The following is a 17,445-nucleotide window of genomic DNA, read 5'->3' as shown; positions in this document are numbered from 1 at the left end:
CCTTTTCTGACATAGCAAAAAAGTGAATTTCTTTCATTGAAAATTCTTTTTAAGCTTCGTTATTTATACATTGCTTCCAAATGAAGGATTAACATGCAATACATCATACTTAAAAAATGCCAATGATTTGGAAAATCTGGAAAAACATAAAAATGTAATATTCGAATCTTTTCCAATCAACAAACTCGAATCTTTCAACTTCGAGGACTCAGATATCCAACGATACGAACGGAGAAAAGGGTTGGAAAAGTGAAAAGCCATTAATTCGGATTTTAGTGATCTCATATATTTTCCCATCTGGTTCATGTGCAATTTAAATATAATAAAATAATAATTAATAATTAATAATAATAATAGTTATAAGGATGATAACTGTCACGGTAATAATAATAATTAGCAATAATTACTCGTAATAATACAGTCGCGCGTTCTCACCCTTAACAACTAACTGCGCTATGATACAACGATTATATACAAAATAATATTAGATCCGGTGCTTGTTCAAAACGCTCTTTTAGTGTCTCCCACGCAACATTTGCGCGCGTATGTGTGTTCGTGTCTGTCACTTCTGCAGCTACGTCACGACGATTATCGAACTTCTCTAGCGCAGAACGGGTCCGTCTGTTCCGCGTTTAAGGCCCTATTGTACCTTTTCCTTGTACTCGAGGTTCACCGGTTAACGACAAGCTATTATAATACACGGAAATCACTACCCTCTAGGCGATTTTTTTTGTTCTTAATATCATACACAAGGCTAGGCTACACGGTCAAATACGAAAAGTGTGTTTAGCGTCGCGGTGAAACGACGGCGACGGCGACGGCGACGGCGACGGCAGCGCGGATCGCGACCCCGTCTCCTCGCGATGGTGCGGCTCCGAACAAATCAACAAAACAATTTCGGTCAAACTTTCAAGAAAACAGTCGCCGCGAGAGAGAGTTTCGCCTTTGGTATACGTGACAACAACGTTCGCGTGTGCGAGCCACCAGTTCCTTGGAAACGGTATGCGTCGTTGATCGGGTGACACGTTCGTTACCATTGACTTGTCTTTATCACTTTACGAACGAGGATTTTTAAAAGAAAATCAATCTTTTCGATGGGCGAGTAAATTAACACTAGAAAATAAAGGAACTACGTAGTAATCTTTTATTGCATAATTAAATTTTTTGATTGCAACTTTCGATTATAAATATGTGAAACTGATGTGACCATTACGATGACATTCGTCCTAAAAGGGTTAAATATAGTACGAAATTGTGGTCAGTTTTGAATTGTTATTTTTTATTTTAAATATTTGCAAATAAGTAACAAGGTAATTGGATTCTTTTGTACGCTGTACTAGTAGGTGTCGTCTTGTACGAAGTTCGTTCGAATTTTCTCTCGAACTTTACAATTATGACAGCACCGCGTGTGATTTACCTTAAAAGGTAATAATACTCTTGAAATATAAAGTTCTGCGAAGGGATGGAATTTTATTATTTCAACTTAGGTTTAGATGTACAGTCATCATTTTTCCGATTTTATTATGAACTCTGATTTAAATTTATATATTTGGTATACCATGACAGCAACGTAAACGTACTATATCTTGTGGTAGCGAACGTGTTGAGATAGTGTTCATGGAACAATATCCTTTTGTCACCAATAAGATTTCACGAAACACTCAATCCTGTTGTAACAGAAACGAAAAGTAGAAAAATGCAAATTTGAAAGGGGAAATTTTTTCAAAAACGGAAGTAGTTGTACAAATTTCATTCAATTAATTCCAAATTAGATTGTGACGGCTTCAACGAAATATCTAAGGAACATAGTTACATAATTTAAGAAATTACTCATTCTGTAAAATTAGATTAAAACAGATAAGACTCTAATATTGTTAAAACCGAAAATTGAAGACAATCCTGGACTGCAAATTTCCTGCTACTTTCATACTTAAATTTCACCGAAGCTAAAAACGAGTATCAAATGCGATAACAAAAGAAATAAATACTCAATTCCAATATCCGCAATCCCCAGGTTCTATTACTCGCGCAAAAATTCGCAGCCTCCTACTAAACCCCCAAAACTGATCGAAACAAGCTCAACTACAAAAACCAAAATAAATATTAACACTAGGTTTAAGGAACTTGTCAATTTGACACATATTGTATTTCATAAAGACTATTTACTAAATGTTTTCGTCGACTTTGATTGGTACAATTACACCAGTACGTACTTCAGTTATCTATTTTTAAACGTTCAACTTCCAAAATTCTATTGAACGAACATGAATTTTTTTAGGATCAGTATAACAAACAGTGCGAGAAATGTCTGTAAACCTAGTGTTAAAAACACTAACCGTTCCTTAAATACTTCCTCAAAGGTCACAATCCGTCGAACAAAACTGTTTCCACAATCGAAGATGAACAGGCAGCGATCGAAATTCCTCTCGGCGTGAAATTAGTAGCGGAACGGGCCGGTGACTTCTGAGCCAGCAGACAGCGAGCCGAAACGGTTCGCGGGTCATCAGCAGCGGCGATCGTTCGTTCACCGGCCGTTAAATATTCAAGTGGCTGTCCTCCGGCGACCAATTGTCACTGTCGAAACCGCGTGCGTCCATTTCGGTTCTCCCGCAGCCGGATCCTTAAATACCGGGGGTAGCGTCCGCTTCCGATCCGGATTTGACCCGCGGTCGACCAGCAGGGATCGGTGACACGCGACAGGGTCGACCCGCATTTTGACATACTCGCGAATAATTTCGTCTCGTTCCACGGTCTATATCGGGAACGCGGAACGAACCGATCCGACCCGGCCGGCCGGCCGGCAGGTTTAACTGGCGCTGTCGCCGGGGACGCCGGCAAAGTAATTGATCTTATCCGGTTTAATAGATGATCGGGTTATCCGATAGCTCGAACGGCAGCGCCGGGGAATCGGATATTAGCCGCGTCAACCGTCCCACCCCTCGCCGACCGCGGACAAGTTTTCGCGATCGTCATCGTTCGCCGATGACGGGAGCCTTAATAGTTCCGTCCTCTTGGAACCATTTCCTAGGGATCGGAACGCTAAACGTCTAAATTTACGCGCGGATTAAATAGTTTCGTTACTCATTCATCGTCCGCGGTCACCGACGGGCAATAAATAAACCTTAAATTGATTCGGGGTTGGAAGATACGGGGCGTCTTTGCGGTACGAATGGTCCGTGACGGAAAAAAAATGAATCAGGTACATGGAATAGATTCTTTTTTCTTGTTTTTGGACAGAGGGCAGGGGGTGGTGTGATCGATGAGAGGTTATTCCATGGGAAAAAATGAGTTGAAAATGTAGAATGCAATATTGCCGTTTGGAGCTTCGTTTTTGGGGAAATTTGATTTGGAAATTCGACGAGCGCGGTTGCTAACTGTCGATATAGTACGTTCGAATTTAATTTTCTCGGAAACGAGACCTCGAACGAACACATTTTACTGTACATTTTTTGTTTATTTTTTCACGTGGAATAACCTTCTTCCGATTCTACTGGCTATATTTAACGCTGGAATCAATATACGTGATTAATTTACGGAAAAAATAAGAGTTCGAACGAAAATATCTTACTCTATGTTCCCTATGTACCTTTCCATGTAGGGTCACACCCTGTTCGATGAAACAATCAATCGCAAAGGCACCCCGTACAATTCATCGACCAGCGAAAAACGAAAAAGTCTCATCGGGGGACGTTAAAAGTCTCCAAAACACGTTCAGTTCACAATCCTCGAAATTCCAAAATCAGTCTCTCCTAACGCCTCCAAGATCACAATGGAAAACCGTGGTAACATTCAATTCATCCCAACAATCAACTACAGTTTCCCCACCATTGTCTTTCCGCGCGCAGTTCAAAATGCCCTCGCGGGCAGCGGTGGTCTAGAAGAAAGAGTCGCTTATCGAACGCTTAATCCTTTGGTCCTTCTCACGAGGTCTTCTCCCATCTCGGTCCCAATCTTATCCTCACGTGTGATGCTCGCCAGTTTGCACTGACACCTCGGACCCCATCATCATGCCACTTCCGAGTATGTTAGCGGCAGAGGGCAGCACCAACGGACTGGGCATCGTGATGGAGGGTCTGAGCCTCTCGGTGAGCGCCAGCATCACCTGGCAATGGAGGTGCTGGATGGTGGCTAGCAGATTGAGGTTGGTGTCGATCAACCCGGTCGCCGGTGAATATCTGTCCCTCTCCGACGTGTCGATCTCCTCCGTGGGCAGGATAGTTACTTTCTGCTCGAGCTCGATCTCCTTTGCCGCCGCCTTGTTTTTCTCCGCCTGCAGTAGCCTCTGCTGATGCTTCAGGTATGAGGTAGTGATGGGAAGACTGTAGTCGATGGGTGTATTCTTGGGATCGAGTCCGGGACTCCACGGTCTTGGTAACGGTTGGCTGGGCTGGGGCGAGGGTGTCCGGCCCTCTGGCAGCATCCTCTTCCTCTTCGACGAGGCTGAGCTTCTCGAGCTAGCCCGATCTGACTCGGGAGTGCGCCTAGACTCCGGCAAAGTGTCCGCGCTGGGCAAAAAACTGCCCGTCACCGGCTCCTTTTTCAGCAGATTGGTAATGCTCAGGGGATTGTACTTTTCCTCCTTTTCCTTGTCAGGCTTCTCCATCGCGTTGCTGCTGCTGTTGTTATTGCTCTTCTGGTGCTTTTGGTGCCTGTAACTGTACAGCGCCTTAGTCTCTTGGTGTCCGCCATCGCGAAGCTTCGAACTGCCTTGCACCGACGAGGATGAGGACGACGACGTCGTCGACGCTGTCGTCAAGCCACCGGCTGTACTCGGGCTCAACGGTGTCGGGGTTGTTGTTAAAGGCGTCGCAGCGCTCGACTGCGTCTGGTTGGATATATTCGTCGGGCTCGGGGTACGCGGGCGTCGTTGGCATTCCGTGCAGCCCAGCAGGAATCGCGTTACCGCCTCCCGAGGCAGAAACGCGTACGTTTCCGTGATCTGGAATGAAACCGGATGTTCGTGTCAAAAATGCGAATCAAGGGTTTTTCTTCTTTTTCATTGCTTTTCATGCTACTGTTTGTTCTTCGAGAGGGTGGGTAAATGGTTTACGGTGGTTGCTGCGATTGTTACGTGAATATTATCAATAAATTATGGATCTTTATGATACAATCTGAATAAATTCTATATAAATTCTACGTTCATTGATAACACTGTTTAACAAATTTTAACTTTTTACTTAATTCTTTCAGTTCATTTTCTAACTTCCATTGTTAATTAAGTTAATCAAGTTTTAATTTTTTCACAGCTTGTTAACTATGTATGATTTAATTTGCTAGAGTTGGCTTAGCGGAGACTGATAAATAAATTTATTAATAATTGAGTCGATTGCGTCAGAAAAAATGTAAATTAATTTTTACCTTCTAATCGGGACATTGATTGAATATCAATTTTCTTTCCGAAATCATTATAAATAAAACAAAGCTATAGATACGTGTACTTTAACCAAGCACTAGACTAACTGTTAAACTGTAGAAACTCTCTCAGAATAACGGAAATTTTCTAAATTTTTCAGAATTTTAGAAGGGATTTATGGTCACAACGAAAGCAGCAAGGATATGACACTACAAAAAGCAGATCCAAACGTCCACGTTCGATTGTCTTTCATATTTCAATAGTACTCGTTTCATCTGAAACGGGAACGGTTCTGGGCACGATTTTCCTGTCTACAAATACGACTTCTCCGAGACATTTTGCGTTGATGCCAGGGATCGGGCACATTTCTAAGGAAGAATTAGGAAGCAGCGAGGAGTTGCGGGGGAGGGACAGGAAAACGGGACGAGTGACCCCTTTCCTACCTCTGTCAAACGTCACGTGGAACCGTTTCATGCGGAACGCCCACTGGGGAAAATTCATGAGCAGTAACGGAACTTTGATGTCTTTGCGAGGAGGTATTTAGCCGGGGGGATGTTCTCTACCTCTTAATAGGAAACGTTTCTCCCTAAGGAGGTGGAGGAGCGGCATAACTTAATCAAGGATGGGAGCCTCCGAGCCGAGAAAGACAAAGGTTCCCCGTAGATATATGGACGCTGCGTTATGTGCGCGTGTCATAGGCGTATATAGTATGCGCCGTAACGGCGAGATAATTTGATAAGATTTACTTGAAGCCTCGTCTGCGAAACGAAAAAAAGATCTACGGGTGAGAAACCGAGGTAATGGCTTTTAGAGCAACGCCCGCGCGCAGGCAACCTCGTTTGAGAAGAGGGTAGTTCCTTGCGGAAGTTCAATGAAATCTCCGAAATCTTCTTATTAGTGAACATTTATTACTTTTTAAAAAAGAGAAATGTTTGAGGAAAAAAATTTATAGAAATACGGTGAACGAAATAAAGATTGGAATAAAAATAAAATAAAACGTAGTAAACTGAATAATTTTCAGTCTTTTTTCCATAGAGCAACGTTGAGTTTTGATCCGTTTTCAAGTTTCTGGAAAATTCTTGACAAATTCTTGGGAAATATTGTTCAGGAGATTGAAAGTTTCCCGGCTGCTATTTCGCTTAGGAAGATTACCCTAACAGCTGAGTATCAATTAACCGCAAATCGGCACCCTCTAACGTGACTCACAACCCTCACTCACCACGACCCTCAACTCCGCACCCTAAGCTTTTTGAAGATTTCGATCAGTATGCCCCTCTCGGATCTTCATTCACTTTTTATGGAGACATTATTAACACGGGTTTCATTCAAGCAGTATAAAGACAATATTCGCATAAATTATACTGCAGAGTTCATAAGGAATTAATCTTTCTCATTATTCTTTCATTCTATCACATTTTAGATTTAAAATACTTGAAAAGATATTGTGAGATATCATTATATAACATATTATATAAGAACATTGTGAAATTTAAAGTACTTTAGGAAATGAGATACTATTCTTCTTTTAACAATATCCAATACTTAAATTAAATACAAATCAAAGTAAAACATCCTACTTCTCTACCAAAAAGCAAAGTAAAGAAAATAAAATAATTTCAATAAGCGTAGTTCGTTAAAGTAACTCCAGTACAAAGGGTTTGAAAACACAAATATCATTTCTCCTTTAGAAAGAATCTAAATAAATTGAAGTAATCCTATAAAAATTTCCTAATACCAATTTCTACTAATCAACCACTCAAGCCGAAAATTCGCATAAAAATCTACACTACTATTACCAGCCATTGAACCAAAGTCCATCATGGCTATCCTCATCCCCGAGCAGCGAACAATCGAAAACCACACCCCAAGAAAATCAGGAAAACCGTGTTCCCCGCTCTCGACTCGAAACACCCTCCATCAAACTCGTAAAGGTTCGACGTGATCAAGGTGGCCCGAGGGGTGGTTGTCCCGCGAGCCGATGAATCGCGGCGCCGGTAACGCCGACTTAAACGCGAAACGGGTTTCACGGTCGCGGCGGGGCCGCGGTACGCGTGCGTGCGTGTGCGCCGCCGCCGACGGCTGCGTGTGTGGGTAAGTTGCACGAGTAAGCAGGCAATGCAACAAGTGTCCTGAGGTTTTGAATCACAAGCAGATCGCGGCGGTCCGAAGAGTGAGAGAGAAAGAGAGACAGAGAGGGAGGAAAAGAGAAAGAGAGGAAGAGGATGCAGTTTGGAATGGGAAATGGGTGGTGGGCGGCGGCGGAGGGGCGATCCGCGGAGAAGAGCGAGACGGGAAATGGGGCGGGAAGGTCGGAGGGGATGCGAAACGGGAGGAAGAGGAGCGAACCGCCGCCGCGGCGACCGAGACAGAGGGCGAAACCGATCGGGAGGGTGGGACGGGTGTCGGAGAACAGATATGATACCCCGGAGAGAGCTCGACGCCAACGCGCGGCCGGAACACGTGAGATGACGTGTGGTATCGAGTGTTCGACGCTTGAATGCCTCAATGCCTTTCCCCCGGGAACGGTAAATATCACGTGTCGCGGCCGGTCATGCAAGAATTCGGCGCTGCTGACGACGCCAAACGAATTTCGGGGTCACCGATGCGCCCGACGGATCATCCCTCGGGGAGCCCCTTACCACGGATCGATTGAATTTGGATGACACTGAATAGATGTCTTGAGGAATTGTGAAATTTGTGGAGGTAATTGATAGGGTTTAGAATTTGTGGTTTTATGTTGAAGATAATGTGAGAGTGAATTTCATTTGAAGAGTCGTTTTAGAAATTTTTGTTCCAATTGTTTGTTGCGTTATGATCGTTCCGTATACAAGTCGAATTTTAGTGAGTCTTGATATGTCAATTGGAAAGATTCATCGTTGGCTTCGATCTTTGAAATCGAGTAAACTAAATGTCACGTTCCATGTGATTTAGTATGAAATGACGGGCATATTATAAATTTCTTTATGGTTATATTGGCGAAGTTACCGAAAGGTAGTTTTCGATTGTTGTCAAGCATCGAACGTGAAAAAGCATGGAATATAGAAAACGATGAGACTACTGACAAGTTATCAGTTAAGTTATGGTGAAGCTCCAAACAATGGGAAGCTCGCATGTATTATAGGGTAATGATAGGGAAGTTCATTGAAGAAGATAAAAGTTAATTTGCAGGTATTATATAATAAATCCCACTTATCAATCCAGATCTGCTTTTTATGGAAAATTTATATGAAATTGGCTGTCGAACTGTCCTAATCCTGATGTGTACATACTTTCGTGTAAATACTGAATGTATAATCTGATTTATCGATTCAATTATTGATAACAAATGACAAACGACAGAAACTTCAATAGAAAATATAATATTTCTCATAAAATAAAGAATTCATTGGCATGTACATTAGCATTTCCGTTAAGCTTTCTAAAAGTATTTAGCCTGTTCAAGATTCAAGTTTCTAAGAATGTTGGATAAACTATTTAAATTGTCCAGTAATACCAGGATTTTTAATTTCTCTTATTTGGTGCGATACATCGAATATACGCAAACGGAATTGCAAGTGTTTGCGAACTTACCGTCCTGTACGTTCTCTTCTGACCCGCATGCTTTCCCGGACGACCCTCAAGGTCAACGTGAACAGCATGAATAATGTCGAAGAAGTTCTCGACGATCGCAACTTTCTTGTATACTCTTCCGGGTGGAACGGTACCCTCAGCGCCATTTAATGCCTGTAAGCAACATATGATGCAATCAGAAATTCAATTTAAAACTCCATTGATTTTTATATTTAATATATCTAGTAAAACGACCGGTTCCAGTGGAATACAAAAATTCAAATATTAACACTTTATATGTTACTCGATTTGCATTCACGTTTGTTTATATTTCTATGTGATAAAATTTTGCATCAATTTCGGTTAGTTTAATATTAACTGTATAATATTTCTCATTTTACACTTTCAAAATTCAACGTTTCCTTCGAATTCTGGGTGGAATTATTATCTGCGCAACATTGAGTAACTGCTCAGCAGGTACGAAAGAAATTTAATCATCCGATACAAAATTACAATATATAAATAAAGTATAATTAAAGTTTATTAACTAAAAATTTACAGATGCATGCACATCTTTTACAAAGAGGAAATATTGATCCAGTAATTCTCAAAGAATATTTTACTCAATCTCGCTCGATACACTCACGTCAACGCCATCCAATGGTAAATGATAAAAGTGATCCCACAACAGGCAAGAAGATTTCTACCTCCTCGACGGTTGTACACTGAATTCTCATACTACAGTTATCTACTACCGTATCGCTTTACCTGTTGTCGGTAAGGTAGACCGCCTTATAAGCGTATCTTCTGTCGGTATTGCAGATTTCTACCAGTTTTCAATGCAGTATAAATACAAATTTTCTAGACCTTGCATAAATACATGTACAAAACTAAACAATTCACACGAGCAGGTAGACACAGATAACTACAAACATTTTGCATCAAGAATTTCGAAAATAAAGCACTGTGAGAATACAAAACCCCAACAAATCCTGCTTTAACTTCTTATAAATCAAAAGAACAGATCTATGATATGTTCTGGTAGAAAACATTTTCATCGAGGAAGAATCATGGAACGATGCGCGCTGACCTATGAATGTTTTTAGGTATTCCGCGGTAGTCACGTCCCTCGATCATCCCTCGGGTCGGAAAAATTTCCTTCCGCCCCGGAAACTCAATTAACTCCTGCACGAATACCATCACGGTCCGCAGGCATGGCCGCGGTCAGATTGTTCGGACGAACTTTGCGACCTTAAGAAGTTGGGAGCGCATGCGCGACATTATTGTCTTTCCCTAAACACCTGTTGAAGGGTAAAGTTGAACTCGTGGGGCTTACAACTCGGTTAAGTGGCTGCGGTCAGGCAGGATAACAATGCCGATATCTAGGTGACCGCCGCCTTAAGGTAACACGGCTCGATCAAACGGCCGCGTCCCGTAATTAGACGTAATGGAGGCGGCGGCCCCGGCGTATCTTTATCGTCGCCGATCGGAAATCGATGATTTCGTAAATATCGGATGCGAAACATTCAATTTCCAACGAGGGACAGCGATAGCTGGGGCTGGCGACGGAGTGCTTGTTACTCGGAACAATCGAACTCGTGACAATAAATTGTCTAGAACGTTTTTGCTACAACACTACTTTTAACTGCGATTTTTAATTTGTATTTCGAAGGCTATCTGTTGCGGCTTTTATAAAGAATATTCAAACTGAGAGGACGTATCATTTCATAAAAAATACAATTATACAGTATATAACGTCTCATTTAAGAACATACTTGATTGGTTCTGGCAAATAAAAAACGTTGTAAAACATTCCATTTTTATTCAACAACAATTTTCTAGCCGCTATCTACTTTCGCCATCCCATTTTATCCGAAAATTCACTTCCTTCTACACTCATTGTCCTCCCGCACAAGAACACATTAGGTGAAAACTCGCTACGCACTCTTCCTCCACAATTAAGCGTAAAATCAAATCCTCGATAAACTGATTATCCGCGAATATGGCGGAAGATCCGCGGTTGCACAGAGTCGAAGATAGATCGCGATCACGAGAGAGAGAGAGAGAGAGAGAGAGAGAGAGAGAGAGAGAGAACTCGATAATCGTCGGCAATCCAGGAGTTCCGGGGTCAGGCGGCGCGCGTCCAACCCCTCGAGATAACCAGCCCGATCGAGACGGGGTGGAGAGATTAACCTACTTGAGAGAGTGTATGTATCTTCCCCCGGTGTGTTTATGTAAACGCGTCGGGGTGCGTTTCACGGCTGAATACGTGCAGCACGGTGAGCCTTCGCGCGTTGCCCGTGTGTGCGCGCTGTGTCACGCAACGCGTACCGGTGTGTAACAAGCATGCATGCTCCGGGGCGGCCAGCGCGGGACCTCTGATCGCCTATATCATCGAACGATCCTCTAATTCATGGATTTCCAACCTTTTAGCTTGCCTCAGTCACCTTCAGGGATGAAACAATCATCTTGGACGGCATATAACAAATGTTTGTGAAAAATGCCACCGTCTTTTGCTTTTAGCAATTACACGTATGCATAAGTGTCTATGTGTAGGGCTGCGGTTGAATAACTTGCATATAATAATTTAAAGATGGTATGATCTTGTGGGATTGAAAATATCTGTCACACAGCTGTATATTTATCGATATTGAAATTGATGTTAATTTAATAGAAATTAGTCTGAACAGTTCATGAATATAAATACATGCGATCGAATTTCAATAATTCGAACCCGTGTAACTTGAAAACCTCTAAAACTCGTGAAATTCTTCATTCCCTTCCGTTCCGCTATAAAACCTATACAACTCAAAATACAAAAGCTTTATAACTCTATTTTCCTCGTGTTTAGTACGTATTTCGTCTATACCACTGTAATTCAGAAGAAGTCCAACTCCCACAAGACCACTGGTTTCCTGATCGTCTTACAAAACCCTTGTAAGTCGAATATTCGTTTGCTAAACCTCATTTACTCCAACACTCGATAAGACGGACCTCTACGACTTGAAGATCCTTTGCCTTTCCTCACAGTCCGACTTATCGAGGTTCTCTATAAGAATCTTGGGGAGACAAGGCGAGAAGAAAACTGATAAAACTCTATGGCACGTGAGAAAACGGCAGTCCACAAGACGCGCAGAGCTTGTCTCTGAGCGGCTAAACGTTCCAGGCTCATTTTCATATTTAGAGCTTGCGTGCGTGACCAGCGGCACCCGGGGAACCGGGTAAGTGATAACTCTTCCCTTTCCGCAACGATTATTCGACTTGCTTCAACGGACACGGGGCGGGACTCACGTGGCCCACGAAGGCTGAAAGTTAGCGGACGGTGCGCGCTGGTCGACGCGCATTCCGGCAATTAACGATTAATACCGTCCTGTCCGCGGCTGATCCTCGTTTCGGTCTGGTCCCGGAATATCACTGTAGAAGGAAGTGCTCCCGTAATTGCGGGAAGTTACGCGAAATTACGCGTAATAAGGCGATTTTTAACGGACCCCGACTCGGACCGCCGTCGACTGGCAGACTTCGAAACTGGCGCCGATCTCGCCGGATTAATTATCGAGAGTTTTTCTCTTTCGAGAACGTGGACGCCGACCATCGGACGATACCACCGTTAATGTAAATGTTTGTTTAATTATAACGCGAGCAGGTTTGCTTTATTTGGACGCATTATGCACCGGAAGGATTAACTTTTAACGTAACGCTCGAGCGACTCCGGGAAACTATGATAGTGTGACGATGGGGGATTAGTTAGTAGTAGTTAGTATCGAAGTTAGGATTTGTTTGGAGCTGTGACCGGTCGTTATTAATTTTTACTGTTAATGTTTAGTAATTGATCTCTAATTGTGGACTGAAAATTGTACCACTTGGATGCAAACTTTTTTCCCGCTCGTAGTAATCCAAGTTAGCTACAAAGTGTCAGGCTCCCTATTAAGAATTATTCCAATTTTCGAACCTTTGCCGTCTAGAAGTTTCCAATATTTAGCGGCCAGGCCCCAACCGCATAGGCCTGAGTCACCCTAATGACAAATCCCGTAACCTCCGCTCGGTCGCGCGCGCGCGAGATATCCAGAGACAGAGAGAAAGAAAGAGAGAGAGCGAGAGTCAAGCGAGCGTAACACGAGACCCCGGCATGATCCCGTCCCATCCCGGTGCGCCAAATAAGGATCGATAGCCGGGGATGACATACGAGAATTCTTCCGTGGAGAGCCGGCCGGCCGCCACCTTTTGCTCCGTACGCGGACGCCGCGCCGCGCCGGTCCGTCGACAAATGGGACGCAGAAAATCCCCTGGAGGAGACGCGTGCGGTCTTCTCCGGCAAACAGGGGCACGGCCGAGCCGAGTCCACCTTTCCTCTGCCGAGCCCTTCCAACGTTGCACACCCGGTGCTCCGTTTCGAACGGATTTGCGACTACGGTCATATTATATGACCAATCGCTATTTGGATTCAGGTGGATTCTCCAAAAATAACAATTGCTACGAAACAACTTGTTCGTAGCAACGCTGACTTCTCAGTTAAACATTGGTTATTGAATCGTCCAGGTGTCAGGTATAGTAAAGAAGACTGAATGTCGAACAGTCAGCATTATTTAAGGTTCAAACTACGAGTGCCGACGGGTTCGTTCGAAGCGAACAAACATATCACCGAATATGTCACTAGTTTTATTGTTTTATTCTTCGTTGTAGGAACAAAAATACATTGTAGGCACCCGAGTAATACCAGTAGACTAACTTGGTTAAAATGTACGAGAAGTAGTAGATATATAGGATCAATTGTCTCATATGTCCAAGCAATTTTTGTTTATGCCGTATCTCACAAGCAACAGCTCTAGCACAGTGCGCTGACGTAAAGTTGGCACTCTGAACGGTATAGAGACAAGAAGGATCTCTCGTTGCGTGCTTTGTTTACTGTCTCTGTCGTACTATCAAATTAATATGTTAGAACAGTAGCGTCTCGGTAGCACGTCTTTGCCTCCACAACAGATGTAGTGTCATCCCTGCTATTTCTTACAACCGTACGGCAATAACAAACGTGTACTTTGTTTCTCAATTTATTTATATTTCATCATTACTTAGTTTCAAAGAATATCGTCTATACCTCATCGAAAAATGTCGAACATTTTTGGAGAAAAACTTCCCAGTGCAAAAGATTAAACTACGCAGCAATTTCTTCGAATAACACGTTAAACCCGAAATTGCATCTAAGAATGGGCGTGACTTCTTTCGCTAGGGCCAATTAGACCCGCATTCCTTCCAAGTGCCTTCTTTCTATCGACGCATACGCACGCCACGATAAATATTCATACTTGACGCGCGGCGACTTTCGCTCCGTAAATAGATTACGCGGCCGAACGCGGGGACGCACCCGTAAATCCCGAGGGAGTGCGTAGGGTACGCGCGTCAGGAGAAGTGGGGCGGCGGGTAGGGGCTTGACCGGAGTCCCCGCGGGCAGCGAGTCGCAAAAGGAGCCGGGAGATAACGAATAGCCCACATCAGAGAATATTACCGCGGACGGAAAGAGGTTACCCGACGTTAAGAGGGGTGGGGAGGTAGTGCGGGAGGTGGTAGGAGAAAGGAACGCGTGTGCCGCGGATCGCCGCTAAACCCGCAAAAGGAGAGCTTTTACGGTATCGCGAGGGGAGAGGATTTATCTATAGGCGGATCAAAGTCAATTGGCCGCTCAAGGCTGACTCCCCCGGAGCGTGTCGGGCGTGTATCTGCTTTTCCGCTATGACAACTCGCGTTTTCGTGTGTTCCGTGAGATCTGAAGCAGTGGTTCTCAAACGGAGCGATAACGCTTTTGGGAGGGAGATGGAACAGTTTGGAGAAAGGGAACCTCGGATAGCAATATCTTCATGTTCGTTAGGCTGAGAAGGATAGGTCTCCAACACTGAGTAATTTTTTTTAACAAAGAGTACATGCGGAAAGGCTAAATGAGTTTGGGAAACTTTAATTCGAAGTGAACGTATGAACAAATTATATTGGTAAGGTGTTTGAGCAAGGAAGAATGGGATTAAAGCGAAACGGTCGCTACAGTCATAACGTACGTACATAATGGGGAGATAATAAGTTTTATAAGCTATTATTAAAATAATGCAATAATGGCCGGATGAGATAAAGAGGCTAACTTTGGTGGATTTGTTGATTTTTGGAAGAAAGATAAATATGAATGGACGCCATATTGAAGCCAGGTTTCTGATGAAATGTTTATGCATCGCCGTCTGGTTTTCTTATTGGAGAGCCGCGAAATGGGACAAGCGGTGCGTTTAACGGGTTATCCGTCATCACGGCGATCGTTCCGCGCACATGAACAAACCGCGAAAGCACTTGACGCCGGTGCACCGCGTTACGCAATCCCGGAGTTACCAAAAAGGCTGGCTCAGTGTTACGATACCCAGCCGGCAACTTTCTTGCCACCGCTGCTGCTTCGTTGATTCGAGCGCAGGTCGGCTCTTTACTGATCCCACGCGTTCCTAGATCGCCAATAACGTGTTTCCTGCTCTGGTCTTGTTCCTAATCGGTGTGAATTGGAGTTGATAATTAATGGGAAGTTACACAATTAACGCTGACAATATTCAAATAAAATTAGAGACGCGTTTCTATCGGATGTGTAATAACATTTTACCTCAAGTAGGTGTTACGCTATATTTTCGAGGAAATTTATTATTTTCCATGTATACTCATTTTGCTAGCGTAAAGTCTTGTAAATTTAAAGGGAGATTGCAAAATGCCGAATGCAAATGATTTCCGTTCAAAAAGTTCGATCAGTTAAGATTCGAATCGAAACAGGAAATCCTGTCTAGTTTCTTAATCAATTAACACCGGGAATAAATTATTACATAACTTCGATATAATCCACAAAGTTGGATCATTATTAAACATTCACCGTCGAATCGATACATTGCGAAACATATTTCAATGCAAAAGCAAGATTCTTTCTTAAGATACAACTCAATTTCCTCTTACTTCAAACATAATTCATAAGATATTGTATCGTTCTAAAACCAAGGCATCGAGAGGTTCGTTCGAATTATATGAAACTTCTAACCGTATAAATCAATTTTCAATTCGACCAATGAAAAACCAATTCCACGGGTCACATAAAAATCACTGCACTTCGTTGAAAACAAAAATTATTCGAAATACTTTCGTATAACTGGAATCGAGTCGAACCGACACATCGCATTGAAACGAGCCACCCGGTACATGATTCCTCTGACGCCCTCCCACGCCGTTCACGCGCACCTCGACGCTCGTGGAACGGCAACTCCCTCGTGAATTTTTTTAATCCGATTCGCCGGCGCGTTTGCGTGGCTGCCGCGTTGTTTTCCACCCCCTCCGCCCCGACCGCCTGTCCCACAGCCCAGACCCGTTCGTTTAAAATGCAAACTCGTGGTCCGCGGGGTTTTAAAACACCCGCTATACCCGGATTTCGTTGCGCCGCAAACTTGGCCCGTCCCGTGCCTCATACGGATTTATGGCATCACTGACGTGCTTCTATTCTAGAGCTCATCGCCGGAGATTTTCCGGCGTGCTCCTCCTGTCCCTCCCGCCCCTTCCGGCCTCCACCAACACCCCACCCGTACTTCGAAACCAGCTGTTCGGAAAATCGTATCGCTATAAAGGTTCCTCAACAGAAATCGTCCGACCACGAAATTTTTCATTAGAAATACCCTAACGCTCCTAGGCCTTCGTGTTTGTTAGCGTGCTAATGTTTTTCGGAAATGACATTATTAACAGGCAGGCTTTAGTAAATTTGAACGAATTCTTACACCTAGTGGAACAGTCAATTAAGTATTATCGAGAAGATCTAATCTATTAAGTCTAGACTGTTGAGCGTAATCTTTAATGATCCCATGTCTACTAGTCATTACGAAATCTAACCTAGACCTGTTTAGATACCTGGGATGAATCAATTGGAGCCCGTTCGCAGATGGAAGTGTCGAAAATTGAAATTCCTAATGTAAACTTAACACATTAATATGAAATAACTTCACACAGATTTCAGACATTCTCAAATCTTCTCTAATTTCTCTAGAGGCCATCCAAAATCAAAATGCATTTCCAAGTTACAGAAAAGAAAGAAACTACTACGGATCGTTCAAAATCTCGTTAAAACCATAGCGCCCAAGCTGTAGGGGTCGCCTACACCCCGATGACGTAACCGGGCGGTGACTGACGTCAAAAATCGGGAAGCGTTCTGAAAATAGTCGCGTCGTCGAGACGCATCGCAGGCTGTCCTGGCACGCAGACCGCGGATGCCGTCGGATCTAGGCGTCGCGAGACGCGGTGCGGCGAGGCGAAGCGAGACGTTACGGGATGGTTACCGAACGGGGCGGAGCAGGGAGGAGGTCGAGACGGTATCTAACGGCTCGTTGTAGTCATTGAAACAGAGTCCCGAGGTGGCGGCGTGTCATTGCATAACAACGATACTAGGAAGTGCCGCGAAAGTGGCACGGTATCATTGCGGCCGGCCGTTAAATATTCTCAACGAGGTCGGATTACTTCCATTACGCGAAGGAACGGCAACTAGGCGGGTAGTAGTAACC

The 17,445-nt window shown here is 43.6% G+C and overlaps 1 protein-coding gene across 4 annotated transcripts in view; it reads right to left on the bottom strand.

Moving 5' to 3' along the window:
• Positions 1 to 272: 272 nt before the first annotated feature.
• Positions 273 to 17,445, bottom strand: part of LOC116427702 (uncharacterized) — a 74,758-nt gene continuing 57,585 nt past the window's right edge. For all 4 annotated transcript variants that reach the window (XM_076372914.1, XM_076372926.1, XM_076372927.1 and 1 more), the window contains exons 3-4: positions 8,924 to 9,076; positions 273 to 4,939 (exon numbers count right to left, since the gene is read on the bottom strand). In XM_076372914.1, coding sequence (XP_076229029.1) covers positions 3,959 to 4,939; positions 8,924 to 9,076 — 1,134 coding nt within the window. In that variant the 3' untranslated portion in view covers positions 273 to 3,958. The remainder of the gene's footprint in view (positions 4,940 to 8,923; positions 9,077 to 17,445) is intronic.

The sequence above is a fragment of the Nomia melanderi genome, chromosome 1 (assembly GCF_051020985.1).
Source record: "Nomia melanderi isolate GNS246 chromosome 1, iyNomMela1, whole genome shotgun sequence".
NCBI classification, from domain to species: Eukaryota; Metazoa; Arthropoda; class Insecta; order Hymenoptera; family Halictidae; genus Nomia; species Nomia melanderi.
This window is presented reverse-complemented; position numbering and strand designations above follow the sequence as displayed.